Source organism: Eurypyga helias, unplaced genomic scaffold (genome assembly GCF_000690775.1).
Source record: "Eurypyga helias isolate BGI_N326 unplaced genomic scaffold, ASM69077v1 scaffold1630, whole genome shotgun sequence".
Classification (NCBI taxonomy): domain Eukaryota; kingdom Metazoa; phylum Chordata; class Aves; order Eurypygiformes; family Eurypygidae; genus Eurypyga; species Eurypyga helias.
Window position 1 is genome coordinate 107,114 of NW_010226066.1, and position 14,869 is coordinate 121,982.

The window sequence follows — 14,869 nt, forward strand, 5'->3', positions numbered from 1 at the left end:
TGTCTGTACAGCTGCCAGAGATGCGGTAGTAAATGTGGAGGATTATTCTGGGCTCCTGTTGCAGTAAAACTCTCGTTTTATTACATGACTGGGGTGTATTATAGTCTTTGTTATAAAAAATAGGGCAACTGTATAAATTAAAAAATAAATCTGTACTTGAGCGTGAGGTGTTACGGTGGTTTCTAGAGGAAGAAGCACAGGCTTTTAGATCCAAGTCCAGTGTCTTATTGGAGATCTTGAAAGTGACTTTCCCGCTTAGCCTTTTCCTAGCAGTTCACAGACACTCATCACTGTCTCTCTCTTGTTCCTGCTCCCTTGAGTCACCTGTTTATACAGACACTCTTCTGCCAGTGATTGAAGTTTGTCTTAAGAAGGCTGATACATCATCAGTACTAACCTTGGTGTTCCAAGGTAAGGATTTTGGGTAGCAAGCACGAGAGAGGGGACCTACGTGTGGTATCTGTAATTTCATTGTAGTAAAATGCATAGTTGGCTGGCTGGGGAAAAAAGAAAGCTTCTCTCTGGTGAATAGAAAAAAAAGTTAGTGCTATTAATTTACTCAGTGCACTGAATTTACGTATTGACCTCTTGAAGTAGCTGGACAACTCCCATTCGATAGAAGACAATGATAAAACTGCAGTCGGGATCCTTGTATCTCAAAGTAAATATGCCTGTGCAAAGGATTACTTTAGTTGCTTATTTTCCTCTGTGGGTATGTAAAGGCCTGGGAATGGATGCCTTTAGTTTTCTGAATTCAGATTGGGGTTTTTTATCTTTTGCTTTGATGGAGAGAGAAAATTCAGAAAAGCAAATGGAGATTAGAAACTGGGGAAAATGGTTGCTCAGAAAACCTTCCGGTATTACTGTATTCTAACTTCTAGTCAGTGATTTTTATGGTGTTACTAATGAGATTATAATATGAAAAGACAGATTATTGAAATGATTCAAAATACTCTTACATAGCTCAGATGAGTCTCATGTACGCTTTTCTTAAAATAAGTCGGGCAATCAAGTAGATAGGGTTAGCTGAGAGATTTGTCTGCTGAAGTATGTTTGCAATATATGTCCATGAACCATAAAGACACAACATTTAACTGCTGAAAGATCATGGATTTTAAATCCTTTGGGTTTACATTTTATTTGTTCAATACCCCCTTAATGGAATTAAGGGGTAATGAAGTTCTGGCCTTTTATGGTGCCCTGTTGTGGCTGAACTAAATGAGAATGAAAGACGCTACTCTGACAGTTGCTACAGGATGTTGGCTTTCTGCTGTGTATTATTAGGCTATAAAACACACATCTGGTTCTTCCTAACGTAAGATTTAGTTGAGTGAAATTATCTGGCCAGAATGAAGTCAGATCAGACTGGATCTTTGATAGCCTTATCACTTAAGCTGCTTCATACATGTTTTAACTAGTGAGTACAGTATCTTTGTTTATGCATGTGCCTAGCATGTTATAGCTGGGACATAAGTTATATGCCTTATTAATTAATAGGAGAAGAAAGAATTGTTATCAAATGACAGAATGGATGATGTTGGAGAGTATCGTGCAGCAGATATGTAAGAACAGTGGTAAAATCCCCCCTGAGCCTTCTCTTATCTAGGCTGAACAACCCCAGCTCACTCAGCTTCTCCTTGTATGACAGATGTTGCAGTCCCTGATAGTCTTCATGGCTCATCAGTGGAATTGCTCCAGTATGTCCCTATCTTTCTTGTACTGGGGAGCTCAGAGCTGGACCCAGCACTCCAGATATAGCCTTCATACTGCTGAGCAGAGTGGAAGGATCACTTCCTTTGACCTGCTAGAAACAATCTGCCTAAATGAGCCCAGGATGCAGTTGTCCTTCTTTGCCGCAAGGGCGCATTGCTGGCTTCTATTCAGCATGTTGGCCAGCAGGACTCCTGGATCCTTCCCTGCAAAGCTGCTTCCCAGACTGTCAGCCCCCAGGCGTCTAATGGTGTCTGGGGGTTATTCCTCCCCAGGTGCAGTACTTGGCATTGCACAGTGTTGATAATTTGGGGAGTATTCAGTATTTATTTTAACTTTCTTTCTGCAAATTAACATTTTGATTTGAAATAGTTTCACTATGAAAATATTTAAAATGGAACTTCTTGATAACTTCAAAATACCTGCAAAGGCAGTCTTGAGAAATCATCTTTTTCTCTCTGAACATAATTTTGGCAGAAGTACCTCCATCCTGCCCCAAATGTCAACAAAGGACTAAAGCATTCTTCACAAAACTCCTTATCACCTTTAGCAAACAATTATTCATATTTGTGGGATGTATTTGGTGTGCTTTGCTGATTTTGGGGAATATGCTGTTGCTCTTAATGGACTAGCAGAAAACTTGTCATGTCTTTCTTCATTCTTGGTAAAAGGGAGAATCAGGAAGAAGAGGACTGCCCATTTGGGAACACTTCTAAGAATTAGAGTGCTTTGTGAAATATTTAAGTCAAAATTTGTGTAGTCAGATTTGAACCACCAAACTAAGTGGCTCCAATTTATAGGAGGTTAATCAAAATAACTGAAGGTTGTACGAAACATTAAAAAGTTTAAGAACAACTTTAGCAGCCCAGCTTTAAAAACCCACTCTACCAACCAGATTCTGTATTTTTTCAGGTTTTCAAAATGCGTTACATATGCATATGGAACAAGTTTTTTCATAAGCAGAACAAAATGGTAAAGAAGTTTTGTGAAGTGGATCTGTTTCTGGGTGTGTTATTGGAATTAGATGATGTGGTCATGAAGAATGATTAAATAACTTGATTCCATTAGAAATATCATAAGGAAAATACCAGCTTCATTCTAGATAAAATTGGGCAATTGTTTATTGAGCCACTTAGTGAAGGTGTCCTTAATCATGACAGGAAAAGCAAAAGCCTCTCTGCTGTAACCAGTGCACAGAGATTTGCTTTATGAACAACTTTTTGTCTCATACACTTTTTATTGTATTGTTATTTGAAGTTAATTTTTTTTCCACCTCTTGAAAGTAAGTGTTAATTTCCTATGGAACTGGAGTTCAGAAGTCGTGGTGCCTGCTGTCTTCTTCTGATGTGGTGGTACATGCTTCCTTTTGATGTCTTACTTTTTTCTCACTAGAAACTTGATTCTTCTTTCATCTCAGTATTCTTCTCAGTGGAAAAAAGGGTAATAGTAGACTTGAGGCTCAGAAACTTGTCATGAGAAATCCAGGGTATCATCTAAAATGCATAACCCCCGTGTTTGTAATTACTGCAGTGCAGCATATGATGCTGTCCTCGACAGAAACGTGGCCATCAAGAAGCTCAGCAGACCATTTCAGAACCAAACTCATGCCAAGAGAGCTTACAGGGAGCTGGTCCTCATGAAGTGTGTGAATCATAAAAATGTAAGTTTTCAGTAGGTAACCAGAGAAGTGGTATGTATGTTGGTTTGTTACAAAGAAAATTGTTTTGTTGAATGCTTTTTAAAATGGAAGAAATGAAAAGTAAATCATGTTCAAGGGCTACAGTCTTTCTTGGTACTACGTGCCCACATGAGAGTGAGGATGTTCCATGTGCTTATTTAAAGGCTGTGCCAAATGCGGGTGCTTCTAGCAAGGTTAGGGTGATCGAAAGGAAGAAAGCAGCATATGTTCTTGTAACTCGTTATCCAGAAATTACTAAGTGGTGGTTGGAATCCTGGCTCCGTCCTCGTGTCACTGGGATTTGTGACTCAAAAGTGGCGGATCTTGAGTTGGAGTACCCATGCACAAGCATCACGCCTTGATCTGGACTTCATCTGAAACCTAGTCACAGAGAGGCATTGTACGGAACGTACAGGGTGAGGGGTGGTCATAGTGAAGGTTGTGGCAAAACTGCCAAGGAAGATTTAGAACCAAAAGCACTGTTCTGTTCTCACGTATTTGTGTGTAAGCTAATGTCGTGGAGCCAGAGACTCTGAAGCCTCAACACCATTGTGCCGTTCCTTCTCACATGTTCTCATTGAGACTGTTCCTCATTGTTCACAATCACAAATTCACATGGAAAGAAAAAGGACTAACCCTAAAAGGGCAAACAGCAGGACCTGTCACCTGTAGTGTCCTCTGCCCCACTCCTGGGCATTGACTTACCCATTATCAACACATTTTCACTGTGGAGGTCAGGATCGTACCTGTCTCTTCCCTGTTGACTTGCATGGAAACTGTCCTCAGTCAGGCGGATGCATGGAGCTTTGAAAATGCAGGGATGAGAGAGTAGTTCACTCTGTAGGTAGGAGAATGATGCATTCTCACTTCATGTTTTTAGTGGGCTGGAAAGAGCAGAGGGGAGCAGCAGCGGTATTAATTTTAAATATATAATTTTTAAAATGCTGTGTAAGAGCTGATAGCAGCACCACATTTGTTGGTCAGTCTTAATCTGCCTGTGGAGAGAAGTGCAAAGGAAGGAGAGGATTGTAAAGACACCTGTGCAGAGGCAAGAATTGGTCAGAACGCTGAGAGGAGACACAATATTGAACCATTCCTGTTAAAAATCCTAGAAAGGTGATGGAGGTGGGGACATTCAGATGTTGTCTTTGTGGCTGCTGTGCTGATATCTCTTATCTCTGTGTTGCCCACACAGAAGCAAAGCACAGGAAATTTTGATCCCTGAGGTCATATTTTTCCTCTGTGCTCTTTCACACGTTCTTATCAGTGTCTTTCCACCGACAGCCCAGCCCATTTAAAAAAGGCAAAAAAGGAGTTGCAGTATGCAAGAAGTCTTTGCACAGAATGTGTCTACTGTTTTAAAATGCTTCTACTAAAATGTGGTACCTTTCATGATGGAATTTGTGTCACCATGTGTGTCCCTAAAGGAATTGAGGCCATGTTAGAGAGAAGGAAGGTCTGTTTAATAGGATGGTCCTTGATTATTTGTCCCCTCAGATGAGCATTCTTCACATGTAAGAAGTTTCTGGCTGTAGGACAAGGACTCCTGTGCTAGATTGAGCTGAAGTTGGGCTTTGAAACTGCAAAATTCAGAGTGCTGTCTCACCCTTGGCATTTTGGTTTGTTGTTGACCATCACTAATCCTTCTCTCGGAAACCATTTCAAGTGCATGTAGAAAAAAATCTTAGAGATCTGTGGTATTTTATTTTGCATGTTGATGACTTTTTGCTGATCCATAAAGTGAGAAGTGCTAGTACAAATTGAGAAGTGAAAAAACAGAGTTTATCCTTTAATTTAGATGTCAAAATGGGTTCAACTGCTTATGTTTATTACTTACTTTCATCATTTTGTCTCAATTTACTTTTCAGATTATCAGTTTATTAAATGTCTTCACACCACAGAAATCTCTGGAGGAGTTCCAGGATGTGTAAGTAACACAGGCAGTAATTAAACTAAAGCTTTAGAGACGTGGGGCAATACAGTGTACATTGAACTTAATAACTCAGCAAAATACAAAGGTTATAAGTCCCTCTAAAAATGATCATGTGCAGTCTACACTGTGGGTAGACAGATATTCTGCATTCCCATATTGAGAATGCTTTTGACACTTAGAAGGTGCCAACTACCAGGTTTCCTAAGCACTGCAGTAGCATGCCCAGACTGCTGGTGGCTCTTCTTGAGAAGGTTAGTGTGTTTGCATATACCTTCAAATGTGGAGGAAGGAGTATGAGTAGTTAAGAGGGCCTGCTTTTGTGTTGTTAGTCTGCAAGGGAAATGATGGTTGTTATGTGAGTTGCTGAGATGTGTGAGGTTTGGAAATGTGGCACTCAATTCTGAAATAATTTCCCATAAAAGAACCTGATGTGAAACATTTCCTCATTTCATATTTGTTTTGATATAACCTCTGACTGTGTAAAAATACTTTTCTGGGGACCTAGTGCTAGCTGTAGAGGACAGCTAGCATCTCTGCTGAACATCACTCTATTGCAGTCACTACTGTGCGTAGCATGAACGTGCCCTGAATGAAGTTTTAAATACGCAGTGTTTTATATAGTGGCATTCCTTTTCTCTTTCAGTCTTTTCCATATTCTCCATACATTTTATGGAAATGTATTCCTATTCTGTACTCTGATACCAGTAGTGATGACAGACAGATAGAAGTGGCTGAAGTCAGGTGACTACTGTTCTGGGTTTGGTATATACAATTTAAACATAACGTCACTGCGGATTTGTGCAGAGCAGATGAGGTAGCTAGTGCTGGAGAGAAAACGTGGCATGCAGCTCACATGGAAATGGAGAGCTAGTGTTTTCCACAAAGTTTGTGTGTTAATGTAATATTACAGTTAGGAATCAGCTGTGCTTGCGAGTTGTCGCGTAAGAAATGAGCTGATCTGTTTAACACATTACCTTACCACTAAAGGGAATTGGGTTAACAACTTGCTGAGGTGGTCAGTAAAGCTTATTTATCAGAAGTGCAAGACAAATCAGTGGTAATGAGACTTGAGTGAAGTCATGCAACCTTAGAAGGATTTTTGGAGATGTTTCACATAGGGATACATATTTTTAGCCTCTCTGACATCTCTACTACTCTCCAATTCCTACGTGTAGCCTGTGGTAGCCATTCCTCATTACGGTCAAAGGCCAAGCAGTTGTATCATTTGGTAGTTTTTGCTCTTCTGGTTTTTCTGCACACTTCAGTGTTGTGCTGCCTGTTTGCCCATGTAGGTTACAGTCTCTGACCTAGGGTATAGTCTCTGTCGTGGGGAACGCACCAAGAAAGGGGCAGCAATCCATCTGGGTTGCTGGAATGCTAACAGAATGCTGTCTCTGCAGTGAGAGACAAACACCATAGTGGTGTCATTGTGAGTGGGCCCGGTCTCCAGCTGTGTTACTTCCCATGATCAGAAATAAAGTTAATTTTGAAGGAAGAAAAGGCATTGTTACTTGTTTGAGATGATGCTGTGATTCCTCTTCAACACAGACAATAACCCTATGACTTTGCTTTTTCATTCAGTTACCTGGTAATGGAGTTAATGGATGCCAATCTGTGCCAGGTCATTCAGATGGAGCTGGACCATGAACGAATGTCTTACCTACTCTATCAAATGCTCTGTGGTATCAAGCATCTTCACTCTGCGGGAATTATTCACAGGGTAAGGCGCCACTTGAGTTTCTTGTGTGCTCTGGATTGAAACCCTATCTCCCAATAGAATGACTATAAAACTTACAAGTCATAGTCTGTCCCCTCAGCAGAGCAGGTTCGTGCTTGTGTTAGGAATGAGATTATTTGTGAACTTAATCAGACAAAAAGGTAATGTGATTATTAAAAATAAAAATTAACCACATCAGAAGCACAGGAAATCATCAAAGTGATTAGAATCTCTGAAAAGTATTATAGGTAAATGTTATTTCTCTTAAAAATGCAGCTGGCTACATCTACCATGCATGACATTGACACTGAATTTATGTTCTAATGAGGTCCAAGTATTGCTTGATCAGGATCCACAGAGGTCAGGACATATGGAATTGCATTTGCCATTATTTACGTGTCTTAAAACAAATTAAAAGACTGCTAAGTCTGTATTATTCTCTCATTTTACTTTTCCATGTCAGAGTGCTGTGTCTGGTAAGGAGGCAATACCTTGCTGTGAGTGCCAGAGGTAGGGCTATGTGTGATTGTTGGCAACAGAGGAAACAGTTCATGTGGCTGTGAGCAGGAGGCAATTCTGAATGGATTGAAAATATCCTGAGTTAAATTCTTTATTGAAATGGGCTTTTACTAATTTGGGATTTCCAACTGAAAAAAGAATCCAACAATGTTTTTCTTCTGTTATGAGAGGAAGAAAAGAAGAGCTGATGAAATGGGTTACAAATATACAAAATATAGAAAGGTCGTCTTTCTTGGCATGTTGTATGTTTAGCAAAGGATAATAGGTTTGGCTTCCAGATAGTCATCCAGCAAAGGATGAGTTGAGTTGTAAATGAAGCATCAAGCTATCATCTCCACACATAGAGTTGGAATGTCTATATTAGGCTCACAGCATTTTTTTAAAAAAAAAAAGTACTCTAATCCTAGTTTCTTCAACTGCTAAATGCAATTAACGTAAATAGACGACTCCTATCCAGGTGAAGCCCCACAGTATGCCAAGTCAGAATATCTTCCAGAAGAGTGTGCTAGAGAAACATTAGCAAGGTTTTGCTGTCTATTTGCAAGCATTTCTGATAGTAACTGTGCCAAAAGAGTAACAGAATATTTGAAGGGTGACCTAAAATATCAGTCCATATCACAGCTGTGCCTGGCTTGATGAGGGACAGTCATATGTCTTTTAACCATCTTTTACAGGATTTAAAACCAAGTAATATTGTGGTAAAATCTGACTGCACGTTGAAGATCTTGGATTTCGGACTGGCCAGGACCGCAGGCACTAGCTTCATGATGACTCCGTATGTGGTGACACGTTACTACAGAGCACCAGAGGTCATCCTGGGAATGGGCTACAAGGAGAACGGTAGGGCTGCAATTTCATAGAAAGCACAGTGCGGCCTGAAGTGTAAGGTCTGCCGCTGCAGTTGTGAGGGGCACCTGAAGGAGAAAAAGGAAACGTAATGGGAAATGACATCTCGAATTTAAAAGGCAGGTCACTTAGAGCAGTTTCTCACTGTTGTGTACTGCAGCTACAGAATATATTTGAGATGCAGTGTTGGTTAATTTATCAGTGTGGGATTGCAAAGTAATGAGAAACTTGTTCTTAGTTACGGTTCAACTTAACAAACACCATTAGCTCTTTCTGACCAGAATGTTTTTGGCTGCTGTGGCTGTGAAATAGTGTGGGAACCACTGGAATTGCTGGACAAGTGATGTGCCCTGAATTTGAGTCTGGGTCTCTGAATCGTTTGAGGGAAGAAGTACAAGCTGACGTGGGGAATCCTAGCCCTTCCAGTACTTCTCCTAAACTAGAGCTAGATCTGAATTTCAGGAATGGTTTCTGCTTTGACAGGTTTAACTAAAGTACCAGGCTTTGCTGACAGGTTTCATGTGGTCAAGATCTAGGTATAAATTTTGCAGTTTCAGTCTTTTTTTAAATGGAAAGTAGAGTTGGAGAGAAGAGGAAAAAACTGAAGCTGAAAAACCATGCATATAATTTAGATGTAAATAGGATTTTGCTCTAAACAGTCTGTGAGGGATCTGGATACCCCTTGGTCCCTGGAAGGATTGTGAAAAGTGGGTAGGATGTGCTCACTACAGAGAAGCAGGTAAGGAAGAATTCACATTTTGCAGGGGATGAAGGGAAAAGTTTGTAAGTGATTCTTATTTTGTAATAAAATTGAGAATTGCATCTGAGTGCCAAGTAGACCGAGCAGAAAAAGATGGGACACAACAGAGAGTGGAGAAAGCACTTGACTTTTGTCATAATTAAAATTGCACCAAGAAAAGGTTAGACACAGTTTTGCAGTGAAGTACATACATAGCTGGGAAGGTACTAAGAATGTTTGCCACTCCCAAAGGTCCTGATCAAATGCCCATTGAAGTTTCCAGAGAGACTTCCTTTGATTTCCCTGGGCAACGAATCTGGCTCAAGACTGATGATCTCGTCTTCCTTGTACAAGGCAAAACAAAAGTAAACAGAGAAAGAAAACGAAGTATTTGGAAATGAGGGTCAGCTGTCTGAGGAGCCAGTCTGCTTGGAGCCTCTGATCCAGCTCTCAAGGAAAGGGCTCTTCTCTGCTTCCCTGCCCTGGCCTATGCTGCCACATTACTGAAGCTCCCCTACTTTTTTCCCCTCTTACTACATACACTGCCTGTATGAGGACTGTTCACTGCTTTCATTTTCTTTCTGCACTTCGTTGGCTAAAGATGCATAATTATCACCAGTTTGTGGCACTTCTGTGGAAGGTCCCAAAACTGTCACTATGAAGAATACTCTGCCACTGCCTCAGGCATGCTCTTGCTGTCCCATGCCCTGATACCTGTACCTTCCTTTTCCCAAATGGAACATTTCATCTTTATTTTGTTTTATCAAGAAAGGAGTTGTTTGTTTCTTTGGTTTGTTTTGGATTGCTTTTGAAGGATAAAAAGGGGGGAAGAAAAAGAGGAGAAACTGGCTGTGTAGGTCAAACACAACCACAAAATGAGGATCCAAAGCTGAGAAAGAATGTTGTCTTTTAAAGCATTTGAAAGCAGTTTTTTCCCCTTCACATGGAATACAGGTCTTTTCTTTCTGTGCATACTGTGTCACTACCTATCTTGCCTTTTTTTTTTCTTATAAGACTTGAAGAGCGGAGAAAAAAAAATCACCACCACCCAAGTCAAGCAGATAATGTAACTGTGCATATTGCATCGAAAAGCTGAAGGCAAGATCAGGAAGATAAGAAATACTTAGTCTTGTTGGTACTTGTCCTGCAAAGGGTTTGGTTTAGCATTTGGGTACCAAGGCAGTAAAAAGCAGAGTCCACCCAGGTCACACTCTCCAGTTCTTTCCAGTCAGTATCTAGATACAGACAGCTGTCTGTGGATAGGTACCTATAGATAGGACATAGGTACGGATCCTGAAGCAGGTGTTTTAAAATAACCCTTGAGGGTGGTATTTATCCATGCAGCCTTTACTCTGTGAGCAGTTCTGGTTAGAACCTCAGTGTAGTGCTGCAGAGAGACTCAGTCCTGCAGGGCAAAGGCTAGAAACTGCCTGGCTGCAAGGAGGATTTATTCCTGGGTTTGAGGTTGGTTTTGGTTTTTTTCTTCTTAAAAAAAAGTTGTTTTTTCCCCCATAAACTCAGTGTATACCATGGGTCTGTGCAGTTGTTACTCGATTTTTACTTGCTAGCTGTGGGCCTTTCTCCAAAAATGTTGATTTAAAACTTTTTCCATCATTGTAACTAACTACCATTGAGCTGACCGACACAGCTTTTATTTATTTGCTTATTTTAGCTTTTGGTGAGACATGGAAAAAAAATTTTAAAAACCCAACAAAACCACAAAACAAACTGTACTGTTCTGCTCAACCTGCTCTTTTTCCCCTCCTTTAGGAGTGAAATGTTGTAGTTAACTTTGCTTTTTTTTTCCTCCTTCTTCACTTCCCTGTCTCTGCTGTTCTAGTGGATATATGGTCTGTGGGATGCATTATGGGAGAAATGGTTCGCCACAAAATCCTCTTTCCAGGAAGGGACTGTATCCTTGTGCCATTTGCTGCAGCTTCACCTATTATTTGTTCCTCTCCTCTACCCCATCCCTTTTACCATGTAATGACTATACCAGGACCGTAAAGATAGAAGCAAAAAGTTGAATCCCAGAGGTATGAGTAAATGAAAATAGTGCACTACTGATACGAAGAAAATTGAAAATGAAAAACAGATGCACAGAATTTTTTCAGTCAAATAAGTTGCTTTATTTTAAAACCTGTAATTATTTGATTTGATGCAGTCTTATGTATTGGAGTAATAAGAAATAGAGAAAACAAGCATTATTGACTACAAATTGGTTAAGTTTACTTACTATTCTTCAGAGGAAAAATAAGGGAAAAAAAAATAATCCTAACTTGGCCTATCTGATTCCTGTAAATCTGTTTTTCTGCTTTTATGTTTTGGAAATAGTGACTTCATAACATTTGTGGTGACATCATAATCTTTTGCTTGCTAATGCATCATGGATTTGGATTCATCTCAATGCTGTATGGTCTCAGAGTTGAGTCAGTACAACATTGTTTTTTCTTTACAATAAACTGGGCAAGTCAAATTCCTCATTTTAAGGCAACTGTTTTTCTGCTGTGGTTTCCAAATTGGTCTGAAATCAGATTCTCTTGATTTAGAAATGAACTTTCCTTTACTTGCATGAGGTCTGTGTTGTTAATTAAACTGTGTTTCCCTCCCATCTTGTTCTTCTTTTCTTGGGTAATATTATTTTTACCACTTCCAAGGTGGTGAAAGCAATATTAGAAAATGAAAACAAAAGAAGAGGTGTCTAAGCCTTTGGTTTATCACAGGCTAAGCCAGGCGAGCTGCCTGTGGTGGCTAGGAAGTGTAAGTAGTGCGTCTTCTGCCCATGAGAATACGTTGCAGCAACGTAACATTTTCCACTTTCAGAAACAAGAAGGCATATTATTTTCAGCAGGTGGGCAGAAAGACACCATAAAAATGTGACATCAGTAGACACTGGCAGTTGGTGTGGAGAAAACCCAGCTTTTAGATTTAGTCATGAAAGTAACTCTTTTTTTTTTTTTTTTTGCTGGCTCTTCAGCAGAGTTAGGTCCTCTTGCCTGTCTTGTTTTCACAGCTCTGTTGACTTTCTCTGCAAATGGAGCTCTGCCCCGTAGCCAGGTGAAGAGGGAGTTACACTTCACTGACAGGTGGATGCGGAAACTGCAGGTACCTCCCAACTGCTGAGGAGGAAACAGCAATGTTGTACTGGCTTCCAGCCTTATAGGAATAGGGACTGGGAAGATATCAGATGCAGAACATGACTATGAAGTAAGAATGGTGGGGTTTATTATTAGTGGAATAAGAATGATGGCTTTTATTATGAGTGGATAGCTGTGGGATGTCACTCTATAGGTGCTGAGCTTTTCTTGTGACACGTGTAGCAGGCTGTGTGCCCGCCTTTTGCTGTACTGTTAGTGTACAGAGCAGCTCCCGGCACATAGGAGACGTGTCATTCAGTGTGGTAGCTCTGCTGTGTTTCTGTGGTAGAAACACCATCATAACTCTTCCTCCAAATACTCTGGTCTTTCCTCCTTTATTTTTTTTTTGGTAGAAAGAAAAAACAAATTATCTATAATATACTTGAGATTCAGCTGTAGATTTTTCAACAAAAAATGATATTTAAATCATTGTTCTGCTCATTTCCAGAAAAAAATAAATGCTACAACATAGCTTTTAAAAAAAAAAAAATCATTCAAACATGAGAATTAGTTTTTTTCTGTCTGGCTGTGACAACAATCTCCTATGACAGCGTCTTATCCCTTATTCAGGGGTAGCAACAGAATATTCTTAAAATACCTTTTAACATTACAGTATCAGTTAAAAATAACAACTGAATTCTTGATCAAATGCAGAAAACATTGTGTAAATTGTGGGATAGTGCTACTTCTAAAATCATTGGAAATCCCATGCTCTGAAATGCAGTGTCTGTGGGCTGGGTCACAACTGCTACCTCACTTTAGTGGTGGGTGTATTCAGGTGAGTTGGAAGCTTAAAAACGAGGGAATCTGTACATTCATTTCCAAGTTAATACTAATTTGTTCACTAGTTTGACTCCATGAATAAGACTTTTCAGTGGTAGAAATACTGTTTTTTATAGGGTCCATATTATTTCTTCTCCCTCCATGACTGTTGATGACCTCCTAAATAGAGGAAGAGCTGGAAAGACATTTATGCAGCTACAGATAAACTTCACAGAAGGACATATAATAAAGCTTCCCTTGGACTACTTAAGGCTTCCAGCAGTGGGTTTTCTAGCTGAGAGAGGCAAGTCTATATAGAAACTAAAAATTTCAGTTCTTTTTCGTTATTCTGGAGAATATCTACTGTGTGCACTTGCTATTGATATAAGGAGCTTACTCATTTCTACCCTGGAGTAAGAACATTCATGTATAGCACACTACACATTAAGAAAAATTTCACAGCTGCTGCCAGGTTTTATGGCAAGAAAAACTTTAAGAAGTTAATCTTAAGTAAACCACCGCACTGAGTTACCGTTGCACTTGGGTGCTGTGGGCTGTACATGTAATTTCATTTTTAAAGTCTTCGTGGAAGTTAAACCGTGGAGAAGATTAATTTCAGATCATCTCATTACACAAATAAGAAGCTCTCCCTAAGTTACTATAAGAAAGCTCTGACATCTGTCTAAGCTACAGGTACCAGTATGTGAGAACTGTCCTGGTTAGTGTAAATGCCAGTTGTGCGTTTTCCAAAAAATTTTAACAGAATTAAAATGTTCTCTGAACATGTGTTCAGTCAACTGTTGCTGTCATTAGCAAAAAGCAAAACAGTAGTTGAAAATGACTGCTTGGTGCATGTTACTGAGGTGTTTAATCTGATTGACCTAGTAGGACGCTTGAGAGGCAGCAGGGCTGAAGGGTTGGCCCGTTCAAGGGTTACAGACAAAAATATTCCTGGCAAGTTCTGGTAAGCTTTTGTAGTCCACTCTTGAGCTTGTCTCTCAGTTTCTTTGATGTTTATTTCACTCACGTCTCAGTTAAATCAAAAAGAGTTTGAGCAACTAAAACCTGCCCAGGCTCTTGGATGCCACTGGAAATATGTTGGAAAACTGCCAGGACTTTCCCCAAAGCTGCATTCAGCTCTAGCTAATAATGTCTTCAAAACATGGTAAGATTTCAATTTAAGGATTGAAAATGTATTTCTGGATGTTTTGGGGTTTTTCTTAAGAGAAGGGAAAACTGAAAATGGTTTCAAGTGAGATAGATTTATTAAGATCTGAGCTGCTGAGGCCACAGTGATGTCCCAGAGGCACACATGGCTTAGTGGGGAAAGCAAGCAGTCAAAGAGCATCTCTTTTCAGTACTGGGGAGACATGTAGAGGGTGGTACTCTAGCAATTTCACTCGAGTCCTTCAGCAGATCAAAGGAGGAACAGTGATTGAGGCATAGAAAGGTACTGTGATAACAGCCAGACGTCTTACGGTTGGCTAGGCCTGGGTTACAGTGGTGAATATGGAAAACAAAATTCATACTGCAAATAGCTTAGAGTCTCAGACAGTCCACATAGAAAATCCCATTAAGATAGTAAGAGAGAAAAAAATCCACTTACTCTTTGTAGCTGTGAACATCCAAAATGGATTGTGAAGTCAGCAGTAAGAGATGAAGTTAATGTTTTCTCTAGTAAGATTCTAAAGAAATTCCTTTGTCCGCCAGCTGTCTTTGAGAGTGGTGGGATTAAGAGATCCTCTTTCACATGTGACAGAGTATATTCTATTGTATTTTTGCAGGAATTTGTTTGGAAAGAAATTGCTTACCTGGAGGGGTGGGGGTG

The 14,869-nt window shown here is 39.9% G+C and overlaps 1 protein-coding gene across 1 annotated transcript in view; it reads left to right on the plus strand.

The window, feature by feature from the left end:
* The window catches only part of LOC104509339 (mitogen-activated protein kinase 10), a gene marked incomplete at its 3' end in the record, with an annotated part of 57,163 nt that overhangs the window by 25,839 nt on the left and 16,455 nt on the right, over positions 1 to 14,869 (plus strand). Inside the window, exons 3-7 of the mRNA XM_010151259.1 lie at positions 3,241 to 3,370; positions 5,257 to 5,315; positions 6,903 to 7,041; positions 8,232 to 8,397; positions 10,983 to 11,054. Coding sequence (XP_010149561.1) covers positions 3,241 to 3,370; positions 5,257 to 5,315; positions 6,903 to 7,041; positions 8,232 to 8,397; positions 10,983 to 11,054 — 566 coding nt within the window. The remainder of the gene's footprint in view (positions 1 to 3,240; positions 3,371 to 5,256; positions 5,316 to 6,902; positions 7,042 to 8,231; positions 8,398 to 10,982; positions 11,055 to 14,869) is intronic.